The sequence below is a fragment of the Muntiacus reevesi genome, chromosome 2, assembly GCF_963930625.1.
Source record: "Muntiacus reevesi chromosome 2, mMunRee1.1, whole genome shotgun sequence".
Taxonomy (NCBI): Eukaryota; Metazoa; Chordata; class Mammalia; order Artiodactyla; family Cervidae; genus Muntiacus; species Muntiacus reevesi.
In genome coordinates this window covers 59989415-60004005 of record NC_089250.1, presented here as the reverse complement: position 1 = coordinate 60004005, position 14591 = coordinate 59989415, and the positions used below count along the sequence as shown (strand labels likewise).

The following is a 14591-nucleotide window of genomic DNA, read 5'->3' as shown; positions in this document are numbered from 1 at the left end:
CTAGCCGGCGGGCGGGCGGGACCATAGAGATCCCGCGGCACCGCCCCCTCCACGGCCCGAGCGCCCGCTCGCGAGGTTCCCACAATGCACCGCACAATGGCCCGACCGCCGCCACTACCGGGGCCTGAGCGGGCCTGGCGGAGCCGGAGCGCGGCCCGGCCCGCAGCGCGGGGCTCGGAGCGCGGTGAGTGCCGGCGGTGACCCCGGGGGACGGCGGGGAGCGGGGCGGGAGGCCGTCTCGCTGCGCCCGCGCGCCGGGCACCCGGAGCGGCAGCGCCCCTTATCGTGGGCCCGTCAGCGCGGTCGCCCACACCCCCAACCCGAGGCCCCCTCTATGCCAGCCCAGCCCAGATAGGCCCCGGGGTGACCAGAACTCTCCTCGGACCCGTTACCTGGGTCTTGGGGACTCGAAGAAACCCTCTGGCCCACTCTCTACTGAGACCCGAAACCGGGAGACTCAGCCCTGGAGGTCCCCTACTCCCGACCACCCCCCCGCCCCCCCAGGCTCCCTGGAGACCCAGATAACGCGCAGCTGACCTTACCAAGGACCCGGGGCTGGGGGACGCAGATAAGCTGCACCTGCTCCCTCCCCTCAGACACGCCTACCCGGACCCACATAACCCCCTTTACTGCTCCATATAGTCCGCTCTTTCCCCTCTGTTTCATTTCCCAGAACCACATAACTCCTTTTGAGGCTTCCCTCAAATATTTGGTTCTGGGGAACCCAGATGAGCTCTCCCATAGTTTCCTCCTCGGCGATCCTACTCCCAACCTCCAGACAGCTTCCACCCAGTACTATTTGAGACTCTTGAAATTCAGGGAATTCGCCTTTTATCTTAGCCTCTTTAACCCTCCAGCCGGTGTACACCATTCCCAGCCCGTCTCTCTTTCTTTGCGGTGGGTGTGGTGGTGGGGGGTCTCTTTGGGATTCAGATAACTCGCCCCTCCCTCCCTCTCATTCCTGAGACCTCCTCCAGTCTTCTCCCCGAATTTCTGTCCCTTGTCTGGCAGCCGTCCACCCGCAGCCCTCGCAGTCCCGGGGCGTTTCACACCCCCTCCTCCCCGCCACGCAGTATGGTGGTCTAGAAACTGCTCAGGAGCCAAGCTGTCCCCTGCAAGTCCTGTCCCAGGCTATGGCCCCGTCTTGGTGGGGAAAATGGACCTGCAAGGTGCAAGATAAGGGGATATTGGGTGTGGGGAGTTGGTACTTTAACCTATAAGTGTTCCTATCTCCTGGCTTATGTGTTTCCCCACCTGTCTGCCTGGGACTCGGAAAGAGCCTAGCCTGGGGTTTCTAAGCCAACCTCCCAAGGTGAGGCCACCGGATTGGGGTGGGGGTCTAATCAGGTTTCCTCTTGGTGAAAATGTGGGGCTGTTGTGAGTTGCAGCCATTTGCTCAAGACCCCCTTGGGAGTCGGAGTCATGGGGAATCAGATGAAATCGGGAATCAAAAGGACTCCAAAGAGGGTCCATCTACACTAGAACTAGCAGCCCGGGAGTAAATCCAACCCCTGTTAATCCTGTTTGATGTCTCTTGGAATGATGCAAGCCATTGAGACTCTCCAGCCTCCCTGTAATTTAATTCTCTCACCACTGGGGAGTGTGTGTGTGTGTGTGTGTGGTGGGGAGGGGGGGTGGGTTGCGAGGCAGCTATACCCATTCCCCCCTTTCCTTCTCGCCCTTCTCCAGCCAGTCAGTGTATCTTTCCTTGCCCAGGTCAGGACTTTTTTTTCTTTTTAATCTCTATTTATAATTTCCCAGTTGCTATTTTGGGTTCTGCTTAGGGGAAGGTTCTGTCCACCCCAAGGAAAGTTCCTGGGTGTGTTTCCTCCTCGGCAGGTGTTGAATTGAGTTCTTCAGATCCCCAAGTAGCTCTTGGGCAGGAGGGATAAAAGCTATTTTAGGGTAGTCACTGAAGTGGAGCTGTTAATCCTCTGTGGGTCTCTAGTTAAGAACACTTAGAGATTAACCCTTTCCTTGCTGCAGGGGGGCTATTTCTTAACAGTTTGGGGGGAGATTTGGGAGAATTCAACTCTGGTGAAGGTGGGAACATGCAACTCAATACAAAAGCAAAGATAATCGCTGCCTTTTGTTGGGTACTTAGTGCAAGCCAAGCCGAATGCTGAGCCCTTTGCATACCTGACTAAAATAATCCTTAAAACAAGCCTGTGAGGTAAGTATTTTTAGTTTTACAGATGAGGAAACAGGCTAATAATGGAGAAAGAACGCAGTTTCTATAGAGATGATGTAACACCATAAAAACTATAGTTTCATCAGAGGGCAGCAGACATCATGGCACACAGCAGAGGACAGATAGATGAGGGACTAATCTGCCTCTTTTAAAGGCTTCCAAGAGGGCTGTAGAGAATTTTTAACTAGGGAGCCTTAATAATAGAAGAGATTCCTAAACTGAAGGAACTCAGGCCCAGGATATGGTGCTGGAGAAAGATAAAGTAAAGGGGGACTGGCTCCGGTGGATGTGCTGAGGGTTAATTGTGGGGGAAAAGAGGAAGGCTGCATTCTGGGGAGGTGTTGGGAAGGGAAGGAAACTCACTGAGGCTTGAGAAGTCACATTAAGGAAGGAAAAAAACGTACTACTCAGGCCCTGTGCCGAAAAGGAGACACAATTTAGACCTCAGAGACTGCATTGTTTGTATTCACACATATTATGTCAGATGTTTTAAGAGTGTTGTTTCACTGAATCTTCCATGAAAATATTGGTAGGTAAGAACTAATCTCTCTTTTAGAAATTGAGGAAACTGAGGTTCAGAGAAACAGACCTACCCGTGGTTTCACAGTCAGTAAGTGGCAGCTCTTCTGATAGCAAGTCCAAGGTTCTTTCCACAATACCTCCCTCTTGAGATCAGGCGCCAGAAGGAATCTTAGGATGAAAATATACCGAGTTATAGCAGTAACTGGGAGGGATTGATTGTGTTTGTTTTATGGGAACAGGTTCTGTCAGCTTCTACAGTTGTTAACGTTAGAGTGTGAGACCAGAAGAACAGCTTTGAAAGAGAAGCAGGATTTTTTTTTCTCAGTTTTGTGGAGAAGAAATCCGAAGAAATAGGCCTTCGGATAATGTGGGAGAGGCCCAGGAATCTTCCTGGATGAGAGGAGTTTGCAGACAAAGGACAGAGGGAGAAAAACTAGATTTCCTAAAGGATTCCTAAGGTAACACTAAAGCCAAAGCCTCCATACGTGCAGATCAGGGCAAGCACATGGCTGCTGCCTTCCTTCTTTGCTTCTATCAGTGCAACCTCGTGAGCTCTTCTTAGCCACCACCAGCCTCTTTCCTAGAAGCCCATTACTCACTCTTTCAGTAGCAGCATACTAAACTGCTGTGTCTTGTTTGTGCTTGTTCAGGAGAACAGATGAGGTGGATGTGTGGGAGGTGGGGGACGTACTGTTCTCTTTCTGAGTTTGTGCGGAATTTCCAGGGCTAGGCTTCCCTCTCACGTCAGCCGAGTGATGCGACTTGCTTCCTTCCCTCTGGCTGCCATTCCCGGCTTTCCAGAGGCAGAGGTGCGTGATTTCACGTGTGGGGTGGGGGGCAAAATTTGACTTTAAAGGTGGGGGAAATTCCCTCCAAACTAGATTTTCAAATTCGTGCTCGCTCTCTACCCAATTCCAAGCTGCCTAGTAATCACTGCTATTATAAACAGATAATTCCACCCTTTGGAAGAAGGGGGGACTTAAACAATAAAAGCCGGACGTCAGAGGCCTTTGAGGTTTATCGTGAAGTAGACAAATATGCCATGATTCGAAGGCTCAAGTGGGACTAGTTTTTAGTGTTAGCACGTGAGTCATGCAAAATGCAGCCACCTTTGTGCAGATCTTTCTAGGCACATCTCCACTCGTGATGGGGAAATTGTTTATCATATTACATTGCAGTGTTTCTTCAACAAGAGGAATAGTTCCTGAACAGGACGTAGCTCATGTTAATGATGAGCAAAGCTCTCTCGGGCATGAACCCGCTGATCCCATCATCTCGTTCATGGCCAGCCTGTTGGTTGAATGGTCACTGTAAGCAGCAGGTGCTAATGAGCTGAGCAAGCATTCTTTGGCCCACAGCTAGTTTGTGCAGTTGGAGCCCTCCCCAGATTCTCGTGGACAATCCCCACATACCCGCTTTGCTCCCTTCACATGGAAAAGCCTCATGACCAAATTTTGGCATGAGCTCTTCAAAGGAAATTCCCCTGTTGTAGCAAGTTACATTGAGGTTGGTAACCTGTTTGTGTGGTGAGCTTGTGAGTGTGAATGTGGGTCTGCTGTGCCCCTTTTGAGAATTAATGCCCTTTCTCTCTTCCTCTGAGTTGATGTCAGTAAAGAAGTTGTGTCACCTATGCTTACGTGCTCCCCCACAACCCAGTAGAAAGACTTCAAGATATGGTCTCCCCCTTTGGAACTCAGTTTAAAGCAGAACTTCCTGAGCGTGTTAGCCTGTAGGAATCCACTGCATTCAGTGACTTATGTCCTCATCTAAAAGAAAGCTGAAAGTCCTTTTCTAGATGCTAGGTGTATGGCGATAAAAGAGACATGATCTGAGCGCTTAAAGTATCTGAGTTTGGTGGTGGAATCTGAGTTCTAATGCAAGTATGTTACCTGTTCACAATGGAGACGTGCATGTGTTCTATGAGGGTCTGTAGGAGGGGCTGCTCAACACCTTAGTTATTGGACGGGCTTTGCTAAAGAAGTGTGGTTTGGGCCCTGAGACCAAGAGACCCAGAGTAGTGGTGGAGGGCAGGATGAGACCAGTACTGGTTTAGTGGAAATACTGAGTCTGCTGTTGCCTCTTCAAATGAACCTCTTGATGTTGATGCACTGTTGAGAAACACATCTGGCACAGAGGCTGACTCTCCAGGGTGTAAATTTCCTAAGTAAAGGCTTCTTTCTCTTCTGATGCCTTTTGGGCATTTTATTGCTCCTTAGCACCTCCATGAGGAGGAGAATTGTAGAAAGTGAGGAGGAGGTAGGGTGAAGAGGAGGAGGAGGTGCTGCTGTCTAAATTTAGTGGAAAGGATGTAAAAGTGAAGTTGGAAGGAAAAGGGAGTTTAGGGCTTTTACTTCCTCTGATTATTCTGTTTCCTATTAGCCTAGTTGGTACTAGTAATAATAGTTACCATGTAGCACTTACTAGGTGCCCAGCCTTCTGCTGAATGCTTTATATTTATTATCTCATTTAACCCTCAAAAGGTTCTTATGATGTGGGAGATTATTACGCCCATATGTTGTAAACGAGGAAACAGCTCAGGGAAGTAAGTAATTGGCTGAAAGTCGCATGGCTTCAAAGTGGAAGGGCTGGGATGAAACTGGGGCTCTGCCTGCCTCCAGAGCCCATGTTTTCATGGTATTGGGCTCCCTAACACCAGGTGTTCTGATGTTTCAGGTGAAGAGATTGTTTTCTGAAGGCTGCGTTGGAGGCTGTGACAGAGCACAGAGCCCTGTGGAGCTGATGGGGAGGCTTTCTCAATAACATGGCCCTTCGCCATTAGCCTTGCCATGACCACATTTTTCACCAGCGTCCCCCCCTGGATTCAAGATGCAAAGCAGGAGGAGGAAGTGGGCTGGAAACTAGTGCCCCGGCCTCGGGGCCGGGAGGCGGAGAGTCAAGTGAAGTGCCAATGTGAAATCTCGGGGACACCCTTCTCAAATGGGGAGAAGCTGAGGCCTCACAGCCTCCCCCATCCAGAACAGAGACCGTATAGCTGCCCTCAGCTGCACTGTGGCAAGGCTTTTGCCTCCAAGTACAAGCTGTATAGGTAGGTGACACTCCCATACCTCTTCCTGGCCTGAGATTCCCAGGGATAAAGCCAGAGCGACTCCACTGAGTGTGGGGCTTTATCTGTGGCAGAAGAGTAGAGGTTAATTTGTCCCATAAGTGTATCCTAAATGTCAACCATTTGAGGTCACTCACTGAAAAATAATGGTGGTATTTTTTATTCAAACACTAGACTTGGACGGGTACAATATCCGATAGCCATGAACAGACTAGATTGAGGTTTTTTGTTTTTTTTTTTCCAATACAGGCTTACCTCATTTTATTGCACTTCACTTTATTGCACTTCACAGATACTGCATTTTTTTTTCCACAAACAAAGTTTTGTGGCAACTTTCAATCAAGAAAGTTGGCCCAGTTTTCCAACTTTGCAATAGCATTTGCTCACTTCATGTCTCTGTGAAGCATTTTGGTAGTTCTCACAATATTTCAAACCCTCCACCATCAAAAAGTTTACAGCTTGCTGAAGGCTCAGATGATGACTAGCACATTTTAGCAATAAGGTATTTTTTTTCTTTTTTTCTAAATAAATTTTTTAAAAGGTGATATGGACTGTTCTTTTAAAGTCTTTATTGAATTTGTTACAACCTTGCCTCTGCTCTTTTATGGTTTGGTTTTTTGACCAAGAGGCTCATGGATTCCTAGCTCCCAATCAAACCTTGCACCCCCTGCATTGGAAGGTGAAGCCCTAACCACTGGACCACGAGGGAAGTCCCCAGTAAAGTATTTTTAATTAAATATATACGTTGTTTTTTTAGACATAATGCTATTGCACACTTAATAGGCCACAGTATAGTATAAACATAACTTTTATATGCACTAGGAAACCAAACGATTCATGTGACTCCTATTACTGTGACGTTCGCTTTGTTGCAATGGGCTGGCACCAAACCTGCAGTATCTCCAAGGTATGCCTGTGCTACTTTCGTACCTGTGTCAGGTAATGGTGAGAGCATTAGCCCCAAATTAGGCATCAGCCTTAGAAGTTTAAAAAGAAAAGGAGACCCTCTGGTCCAATCTGTAAATTGTAAAGTGCAGGCTCAGAGTGGAGAAGTTAACTTACCCAAGATCATATTGCTCACATGATTACTTATGTCTCTGTAGAGTCCCTGGTGTCTTCTGGGTTAGAAGATTTCCTGAAACTTGTAAGCTCAAGAACCCCTATCTAAAGTGAAATGGAATGTGAAAGCCCTGGTGTACAGCAGATATGACAGAGCAGCTTTGAAGGGAGCAGGGCCTACTCAGAAGTAATTTTGATTTTATCCTCGCCTTTCCATCAGAGGACCATGAGCGTGCCCCTTACCAGTGATGCAGACTGCCTGATGCACAGTCATTCATCCCTTGACTGTCATTTATTGAGCTCCTGTCACATGCCAGGCAGTGTTCACTGATAGGAACAGGCAGTTCCTATCAGTGAGCCAGACGCAGGGGTGGGGTGAGGGGGTTGTTGCTGACCCTCCTTGAGTTTACTGTCTCAATAGCGGGGACAGACAGCGCACGAGTAAATTCGTGAACAAGATGACCACAGAAAGTCTCTAGTTCCTTGTCTGGAAAACAGTTGATAGGAAGGAACTAAAATAGGTAACAGGGTTGTATGTGACTAGGATTGCCCTCGTGACAGTTCTGTGGTCCTCAGGAATGCCTCGGTTCTGTGTGCTCCTGTGTCTTATGTGGATATCAGTTGGGGGTGTCCTCGTAGACTTTTCTAGTGGCAGTCTGAGTATCAGTGGGAGGCTCCAGGAAAGGTCCTGGGCCAGGAGACAGGAACCTTGACTCCGCCCAAAGTCACTGTAGAATTTTAGGCAAATTACTAAACCTCTCTGGGCCTTAGTTTTCTCGCCTTCAAAATGAGGGAAATAGACTGTGGATCACTCAGCATCTTCCTTTCACATGTTACCATGCCACTTACGTCACAGGAGATTAATAGTAACCTTTATAGGTGTGAGCACTCACAAGAACATGAGGGTAATGGGTATGATTGATACCTTCTAGGTAGAAAGAGTCACTGGGTGCTGTGCTACAGACAGCAGTGGCATATCTAAGTGAATCCAGGTCTCGAGAAGGTCTGGGTTTAAATGCATTGTCTGCCACTTACTGACTGGTGGGTGGGGCTGTCCTGTGCATTAGCTTCTTATGTAGATCACAGGGTTAATGACACAGCTCACACACAGCTTGTAAACGATGGGACCTCAAAGTCTTGCTGAGTTGATTCTTGAATACCATGGAGCTTTGGATTGTAGTTTCTGGATTCAGAGCTGGTTTCAAGCCAGATAGGAGCAGAAGCAGGTAAACCAAGAGGCACTGAGGTCCCATATCACAAACACATCTTTTGAAACGTTTAAATGCTTTACGTGGCAAACAGTTAAATGATACAAATGGACATGCAGTGAAAATAAATTGTCACACTGGAAGCCGCTGTTCTCCTCAAAGGCAACCATTGGGTCAGTTCTTTGTGTATCCCTCTTGAGACATTCAAACATGTATTCCCTTCCTTTTTTATTTTCACAGGGGATTGTGTTACATACACCATACTGAACTTCCTTTTTTGACTTGGCTCACTGTTTCTTGGGAGATTGTTCCAGATCAGGAAGTTTAGATATATTTCATTTTCCCTTTATTGTGTCATTTAAATTTTTATAAATACACTTTTTGTTGCAAAGGAAATACATTCACGTAATTCAAAATTCAGAAGGTATACAATGAAAATTCTTCATCACACCCAGAAAAGCTGCCCTTTCTTCTCCCTGTGGGTAGCCAATGTTAGTTTCTTGTGTATCCTTTCAGAAATATTTTAAGCTCATATGAGCAAACATGCATAAATTTTCTGTCTTTTCCAATGCATGGTACCATTCCATAGGCACTATTCTGTCTCATAGCTTTTTCTCACTTTATCTAGGAGCTTGTTACTTGTTGTATATATAACACTGTCATTGTTTTTAAAAGTTAAGGAGGGAATTCCCTGTCGGTCCAGTGGTTAGGACTTCACGCTTTCACTGCTGTGGGGCTGGGTTCCATCCCTGGTCAGAGAACTAAGATCCCACAATGCTGCACAGCCAAAAAAAATGTTGAGTCATTTTTATGGACTTAGAATTACTATTTAGCCAGTTCCCTACTGATGGACATGTAGATTGTTCCTGGTATTTTTGCTGCTGAGTTCAGTGCTGCAGAGAAGAGCAGCACATGTGGTTTTGCAGATGGTAGAGGATGGAATGTAGTTGGCATGGCGCTCCGTTCCATCGCATGCCTCTGCCACAGCTTTTGTGTCTAGTTGCCTGTTAGTGCACAACTCCGTTGTCTAGCCAGCCCTTATGATCTCCTTTCTTTCTTCTCTGTCCTCCATCCCTGCCTGCAGGCACATGGCCACCCACTCAGCCCAGAAACCCCACCAGTGCATGTACTGCGATAAGATGTTTCACCGCAAGGATCATTTGCGGAACCACCTGCAGACCCATGACCCCAACAAGGAGGCCCTCCACTGTTCTGAGTGCGGTAAGAATTACAATACGAAGCTGGGCTACCGGCGCCATCTGGCCATGCATGCCGCCAGCAGTGGCGACCTCAGCTGCAAGGTGTGCCTGCAGACCTTCGAGAGTACCCAGGCCCTGCTGGAGCACCTGAAGGCCCACTCACGCCGGGTAGCAGGTGGTGCCAAGGAGAAGAAGCACCCCTGTGACCACTGTGACCGGCGGTTCTATACTCGTAAGGACGTGCGGCGGCACCTGGTGGTCCACACAGGCCGGAAGGACTTCCTGTGCCAGTACTGTGCCCAGCGATTCGGCCGCAAAGACCACCTGACACGTCATGTCAAGAAGAGCCACTCACAAGAGCTGCTCAAGATCAAGACGGAGCCGGTGGACATGCTCGGCCTGCTCAGCTGCAGCTCCGCAGTCAGCGTGAAGGAGGAGCTGAGCCCCGTGCTGTGTGTGGCCTCCCGGGACGTGGTGGGGGCCAAGGCCTTCCCTGGCATGTTGCCCATGGGCATGTACGGTGCCCACATCCCTGCCATGCCCAGTGCGGGCGTGCCACACTCCCTGGTGCACAACACGCTGCCCATGGGCATGAGCTACCCTCTGGAATCCTCACCTATCTCTTCTCCAGCTCAGCTTCCTCCAAAATACCAGCTTGGATCTACCTCATACTTGCCCGACAAATTGCCCAAAGTGGAGGTGGATAGTTTTCTGGCGGAGCTTCCTGGAAGCCTGTCTCTCTCATCCGCTGAACCCCAGCCCACCTCACCTCAGCCGGCGGCAGCTGCGGCCCTCCTAGATGAAGCACTGCTCACCAAGAGCCCCGCCAACCTCTCTGAGGCTCTCTGCGCTGCTAATGTGGACTTCTCCCACTTACTGGGCTTTCTTCCTCTCAACCTGCCCCCATGTAACCCACCTGGGGCCACAGGAGGCCTGGTCATGGGCTACTCCCAGGCTGAGGCTCAGCCCCTGCTCACCACTTTGCAAGCTCAGCCTCAAGATTCCCCAGGAGCTGGGGGACCGCTGAACTTTGGGCCACTGCACTCCTTGCCACCTGTCTTTACCTCTGGCCTGAGCACCACGACCCTGCCTCGTTTCCACCAGGCATTCCAGTAGCCGCAAGGAGGCCCTCAGCTCAGTCCCGGCTCTGTCAGGGAGCCTCAGAACCTGTCCCATCTGCATCCCCCGTGAAGGCAGCTGAGCTTTCAGAGCTGGGTTCAGAAAGAAACGATTCCAGCATCTGTATGCAGCACTTGGTCTGGGGGCTTAAGCTCCAGGATTAGTTCCGGGAGGAATCTTGAGCCCTAACCCCATGAAAAGATGTCATACAATAGGACTTCAGGTATTTTTACTTTTTTTTTTTTAAATCTGAATCGGGAGCCACACCTAGCCTTCTCCCTCTCCAAAGCATCGGAACCTCCTCTTTGAAGAAGGGAGAGGTCTCTTGAAGACACAGAGGGTTTTACTTCAGATGACCTCGAGAGAAGTAGCCCAAGAAGCCCGTCTTCTGGTCCCAGCCTGCAGACCCCACAGCAGTTGGTCAGGCCCTCCTACAGAGGGTCCATCGCCTGCTTCCAGTCATCAGGCAGGGGGGAGGCCTCTGCCTGCTCCCCGTTACCTCCATCCCTCCTGTCCCAACGTCTCCATTTTCAGTCAGTGTTTTCCAGCAACGGTACCGTTTACACAGTCGCTTCAGACACACCATTTCACCTCCCTTGCTGAGCTGTTAGCCTTAGAATGATTGCAGTGAACATTGTTTACACACCGTGAATCCATTCCCACCAGTCCATTCCAGTTGGCACCAGCCAGAACCACTTGGTACCTGGTGTTAACTGGAGCCCTGTTTACAAGGCGGAGTCGGGTCCCGACTTCTCTTCATTTGAGGTCACATTTTTCCCCTGTGGGGAAATAAACTGACTTTGGACTGCTTCAGTCTCTGCCATCTTCCATGACTGTGTCTGTTCTTGCCTTCCTTGGCAGAGTCCACAGGAGACAGGCAAGAAGATTGGAGCAGTTTTCTCACAGGTCTGCAATTCTGTTTTTCTTCAAGTACATCATGACCCCCTCATCCTCCTTTTGAACTGGAGGGAGGGGAAGAAATGAAAGGCATGCCCACTTCCACTCCCCCTACCCACCTCCCATTCCTTAATCCCTACCCTGAATATCATGAGTTGTTATTGGTCTTGGAAGGAGGGATTCGGGTTCTAGGCTGGTGTGGATAGCAAAGGAGAGGGTGTGAACCTCTCATATGTCTCTCCTGCCTGTCCCATTTTCAGGAAGTTGTGGAATTATTGGAAGAAGAGTTTTCAGAAAGTTAGGACTGGGCAGATAATTAAGTCCTAATCATCATCGTATCATGTATGGGGGGTATACATCATGTATGGGATGTATCATGGGAGGTAAACATCATTGCCTCCCATAACAAACTTTTTTCTTCTCCACAGTGTTCCTCCTCTCTCTTCCACTTTGCAGTCCCTCTGGACTCAAGGCCACTGTGCATAGGCTTCTGTGCTCTCCATCAAAGAATTTCCACCTTCTCTTGTGGCCCCTCTCACTTTTGCCCTCAGTACTCAGCAAGTTTTCTTGAAATAAACGATTAATTCTTTTGACTTGTGGGGCTCCCTTGCTGCAGACAGCACAGCTTTTGCCCAACTGAACCTCACCCCTGCTTCATCTCAGTTCTGCATGGGCTTCGTTCTTCCCACATGTGGAAGGGAGGCCACTCAGGGACCACCAGTATGGGGCCCTCTTGAGACACTTCCACTCTGATTCAGAAACACACTTCTACCTCTTTACTGTTAACTCCTACAGATGGCAGCCAGCAGTTTCTGGGCACTTCTCTCAGCAGGTGCCTCATACTGGCTTCTGGCTTCTTCACTAGGGTTTCAGGACAGACTCCCAAGGAACTGCCTCAGCCTCTTCCCAGTTCTCCCCATCCCCCTCCTGTCTGGAAATCACTTTGGTTTATCATCAGGAACCGAGCAGGTCCAAGACCCACGCTTCTGCTTCAGCGCAGGCCAGTACTCTTTCTTTGAGGTGAAAGCCTTAAAATGTAGCTTCCTGGCCCTTGATTGGAAGCAATGTGGAAATGAATAAACATGTTTTCATTTAGGCAGGCTAGCTTGGGATACCTTTTTTTTTAAAAAAAAGAGAAAACCAGATATAAAGATGTCTGGCAAGATTAGAATCAGACTAGGTGATTTGCTTCTAAAAATTAGCTTCAGTGAGTCCCAGGGACTAATTAAGGTTTACTTTTAAAAGCGTCCACCTTGGTACGCAGCCACCTTCTGCATGCTATGCATGTTATTGGGACTCGTGTATAGGAAATGGTAAGTGAGGACCCACTTGGGACTCAGTGCCGCCATTGTCCTTGTCGTCTCTGACCTTCATCACTAGACCCAGCAACCCGCACCCCTCCTTGCCACCTTTTCTGCACCTTTTGTTTACAGAGGTAAAGGGGCCTCTGGCTATGGAATATAAAGTCTTGGACTGTTAGAGGAGTCTCTTCTCTTTGCCTGCTCTTTCCTGTCCCTTCCTTGAATTCTCTCCCCCATTAGTGATGCTGGGAAACTCATAGGACAGGCAAAGCAATTTTTAAACCTTGTAACTTGGGGCCTTGCCCCTTCTCCCGTCTTCTTCCTTTCAGGCCTGTTCCTCCTGTTCTTCCTTCAATGCCCTTCCCACCCACAAAGAATTTTCCTATCACTGTGAACTTTGCTGGTGCAGAGGAACATCTGCCTTCACCTTTTTTTTTTTTTTTTTGGACTGTAGATACCCAGCAATTTCTTAAACCTCCCTTTCCAAAAAAGAAAAAGAAAAAAAAAAGTCCTTATTGACCTGTTGTTCAAAGGATAAGAACAGTACCTACTCAGTACCAAACCCACTTCAGTACCCTTACTGAGGCCATGAGAGCCTAGGGGTTTCTGCCCAGGACAGGAGCCATGGCATGTTGGCAGAGACCAAACAGGGACCAGGAAAAGGGGTGATGTCCCCTTCCCCACCGCTTCCAACCTCTGTCAGAGATGAGCTGCCCTCAATAGTGGCAGGCACCTCCCCCTCTGCACAGAAGCTAGTCAGGGTTGAGTGCAGTCCTGGGGGGCCAGGGGGTAGCATGCCAGCTGGGTCAACTCAGAGAATCTGCACATCTTGGGAGAGGGGAGAGGAACAATGAGTTTTTTCCCCATAACCTTTTATAAATGGCATTTTGTTCATGGAAACCCGGGAAGCAGGTGTGATTCCTTTTTTGCTCGTAGATATTGTCTTAAGTTGAACTTCTACTGCCCTAAACTTTACCCTAGTAGCCCTTTAAGTCCCTACGCCTCCTTCTTTTTGGTAGCTGTTTTCTCCAGACCCCCTCCACCTCCCCTCTTATCTAGGAGCTATTTTTAAGCATGACTTTTTTTAACAGTTTATATTGTACAGGATCAATATTTTGCTTTTTAACAAGGATATTTATGTAATAAGAAACTTTGCCTTAGGCGGGTGTTGGCCAGAAAAGTCCAGATTCCTCTGGGATCCCACCCTGGCCTCTCCTGGAGCTCTGAACCTGCTGTGGAAGGAACTGGCTGTGACCTCACCACTGGAAAGTAGGGTCTGTGGCGAGGGAAAGGGGTGTACTGCTTCTGACAGGAGGAGGATCCACCATGGTAATCAAGTGCCTGTGTGGAGGGGTTTGAAAAGAAATGTTCTAGTTCAATTTCTTCAGATGTTCGCCTACTTCCTTAGCGGATTCTCCCCATAATGCACCTCTCCAGCTCTCACCATTTGGCACTGGAACTCCTGAAACACCACTTCTCATACACCCCCCTCCCTCTCTCCCAGTGGTCAAGGCTTTGGAGCCACTCTTTCGTAATACCAGATTATTTAAAGAGAAAAATACAAGACAAAACCTAGCACTTTGTAAACACAGTGAATAACCTCGGAGTATTTTTGGCTTTATATAAAACAAGGTTTTTAATTGTAAAATATAAGTGCCATTAGAAAATGCACAAGGCCTATCTTTGTTAAAGTAGATTTTTCAATGTTTTACAGAATTACATTTTCAAAAAAAGTTTTTATAATGAAGTTGTTTATTAAAAACTTCTGAATGATGTGTTTGGAAGTTGTGAACCTGTCTCATTGGGAAGGGGTTGGAGAGAACCTGAGAAAGAACTGGAGCCTAGACATTGTTAGCATCCAAGGGGATGGTGGGTATAATAGAGCAGACAGTAAGAACCCTTAGTATTAGCACCTACAAATGCTGTACTTTGAAATGAAAGATCTTTGAGGTAAGTGGCATCGTGCCATCACTTAATAAGCTTGGATGCAAGAATCAAATGAACTCAATGAAATTTCATATCACTGCAAAT

The 14591-nt window shown here is 48.3% G+C and overlaps 1 protein-coding gene across 2 annotated transcripts; it reads left to right on the top strand.

The window, feature by feature from the left end:
• The first annotated feature begins 95 nt into the window (after positions 1-95).
• PLAGL2 (PLAG1 like zinc finger 2) lies at positions 96-14274 on the top strand. Of its 2 annotated transcripts, XM_065921815.1 has the most exons (3): positions 96-184; positions 5387-5759; positions 9129-14274. In XM_065921815.1, exons 2-3 carry the CDS (start codon positions 5500-5502, stop codon positions 10357-10359), a joined length of 1491 nt encoding a protein of 496 aa, XP_065777887.1. In that variant the 5' UTR covers positions 96-184; positions 5387-5499; the 3' UTR covers positions 10360-14274. The 2 variants fall into 2 exon arrangements, with proteins under 2 accessions (XP_065777887.1, XP_065777888.1); XM_065921816.1 differs by lacking the exon at positions 5387-5759 and having other exon boundaries at positions 99-184.
• The last annotated feature ends 317 nt before the right edge of the window (positions 14275-14591 follow it).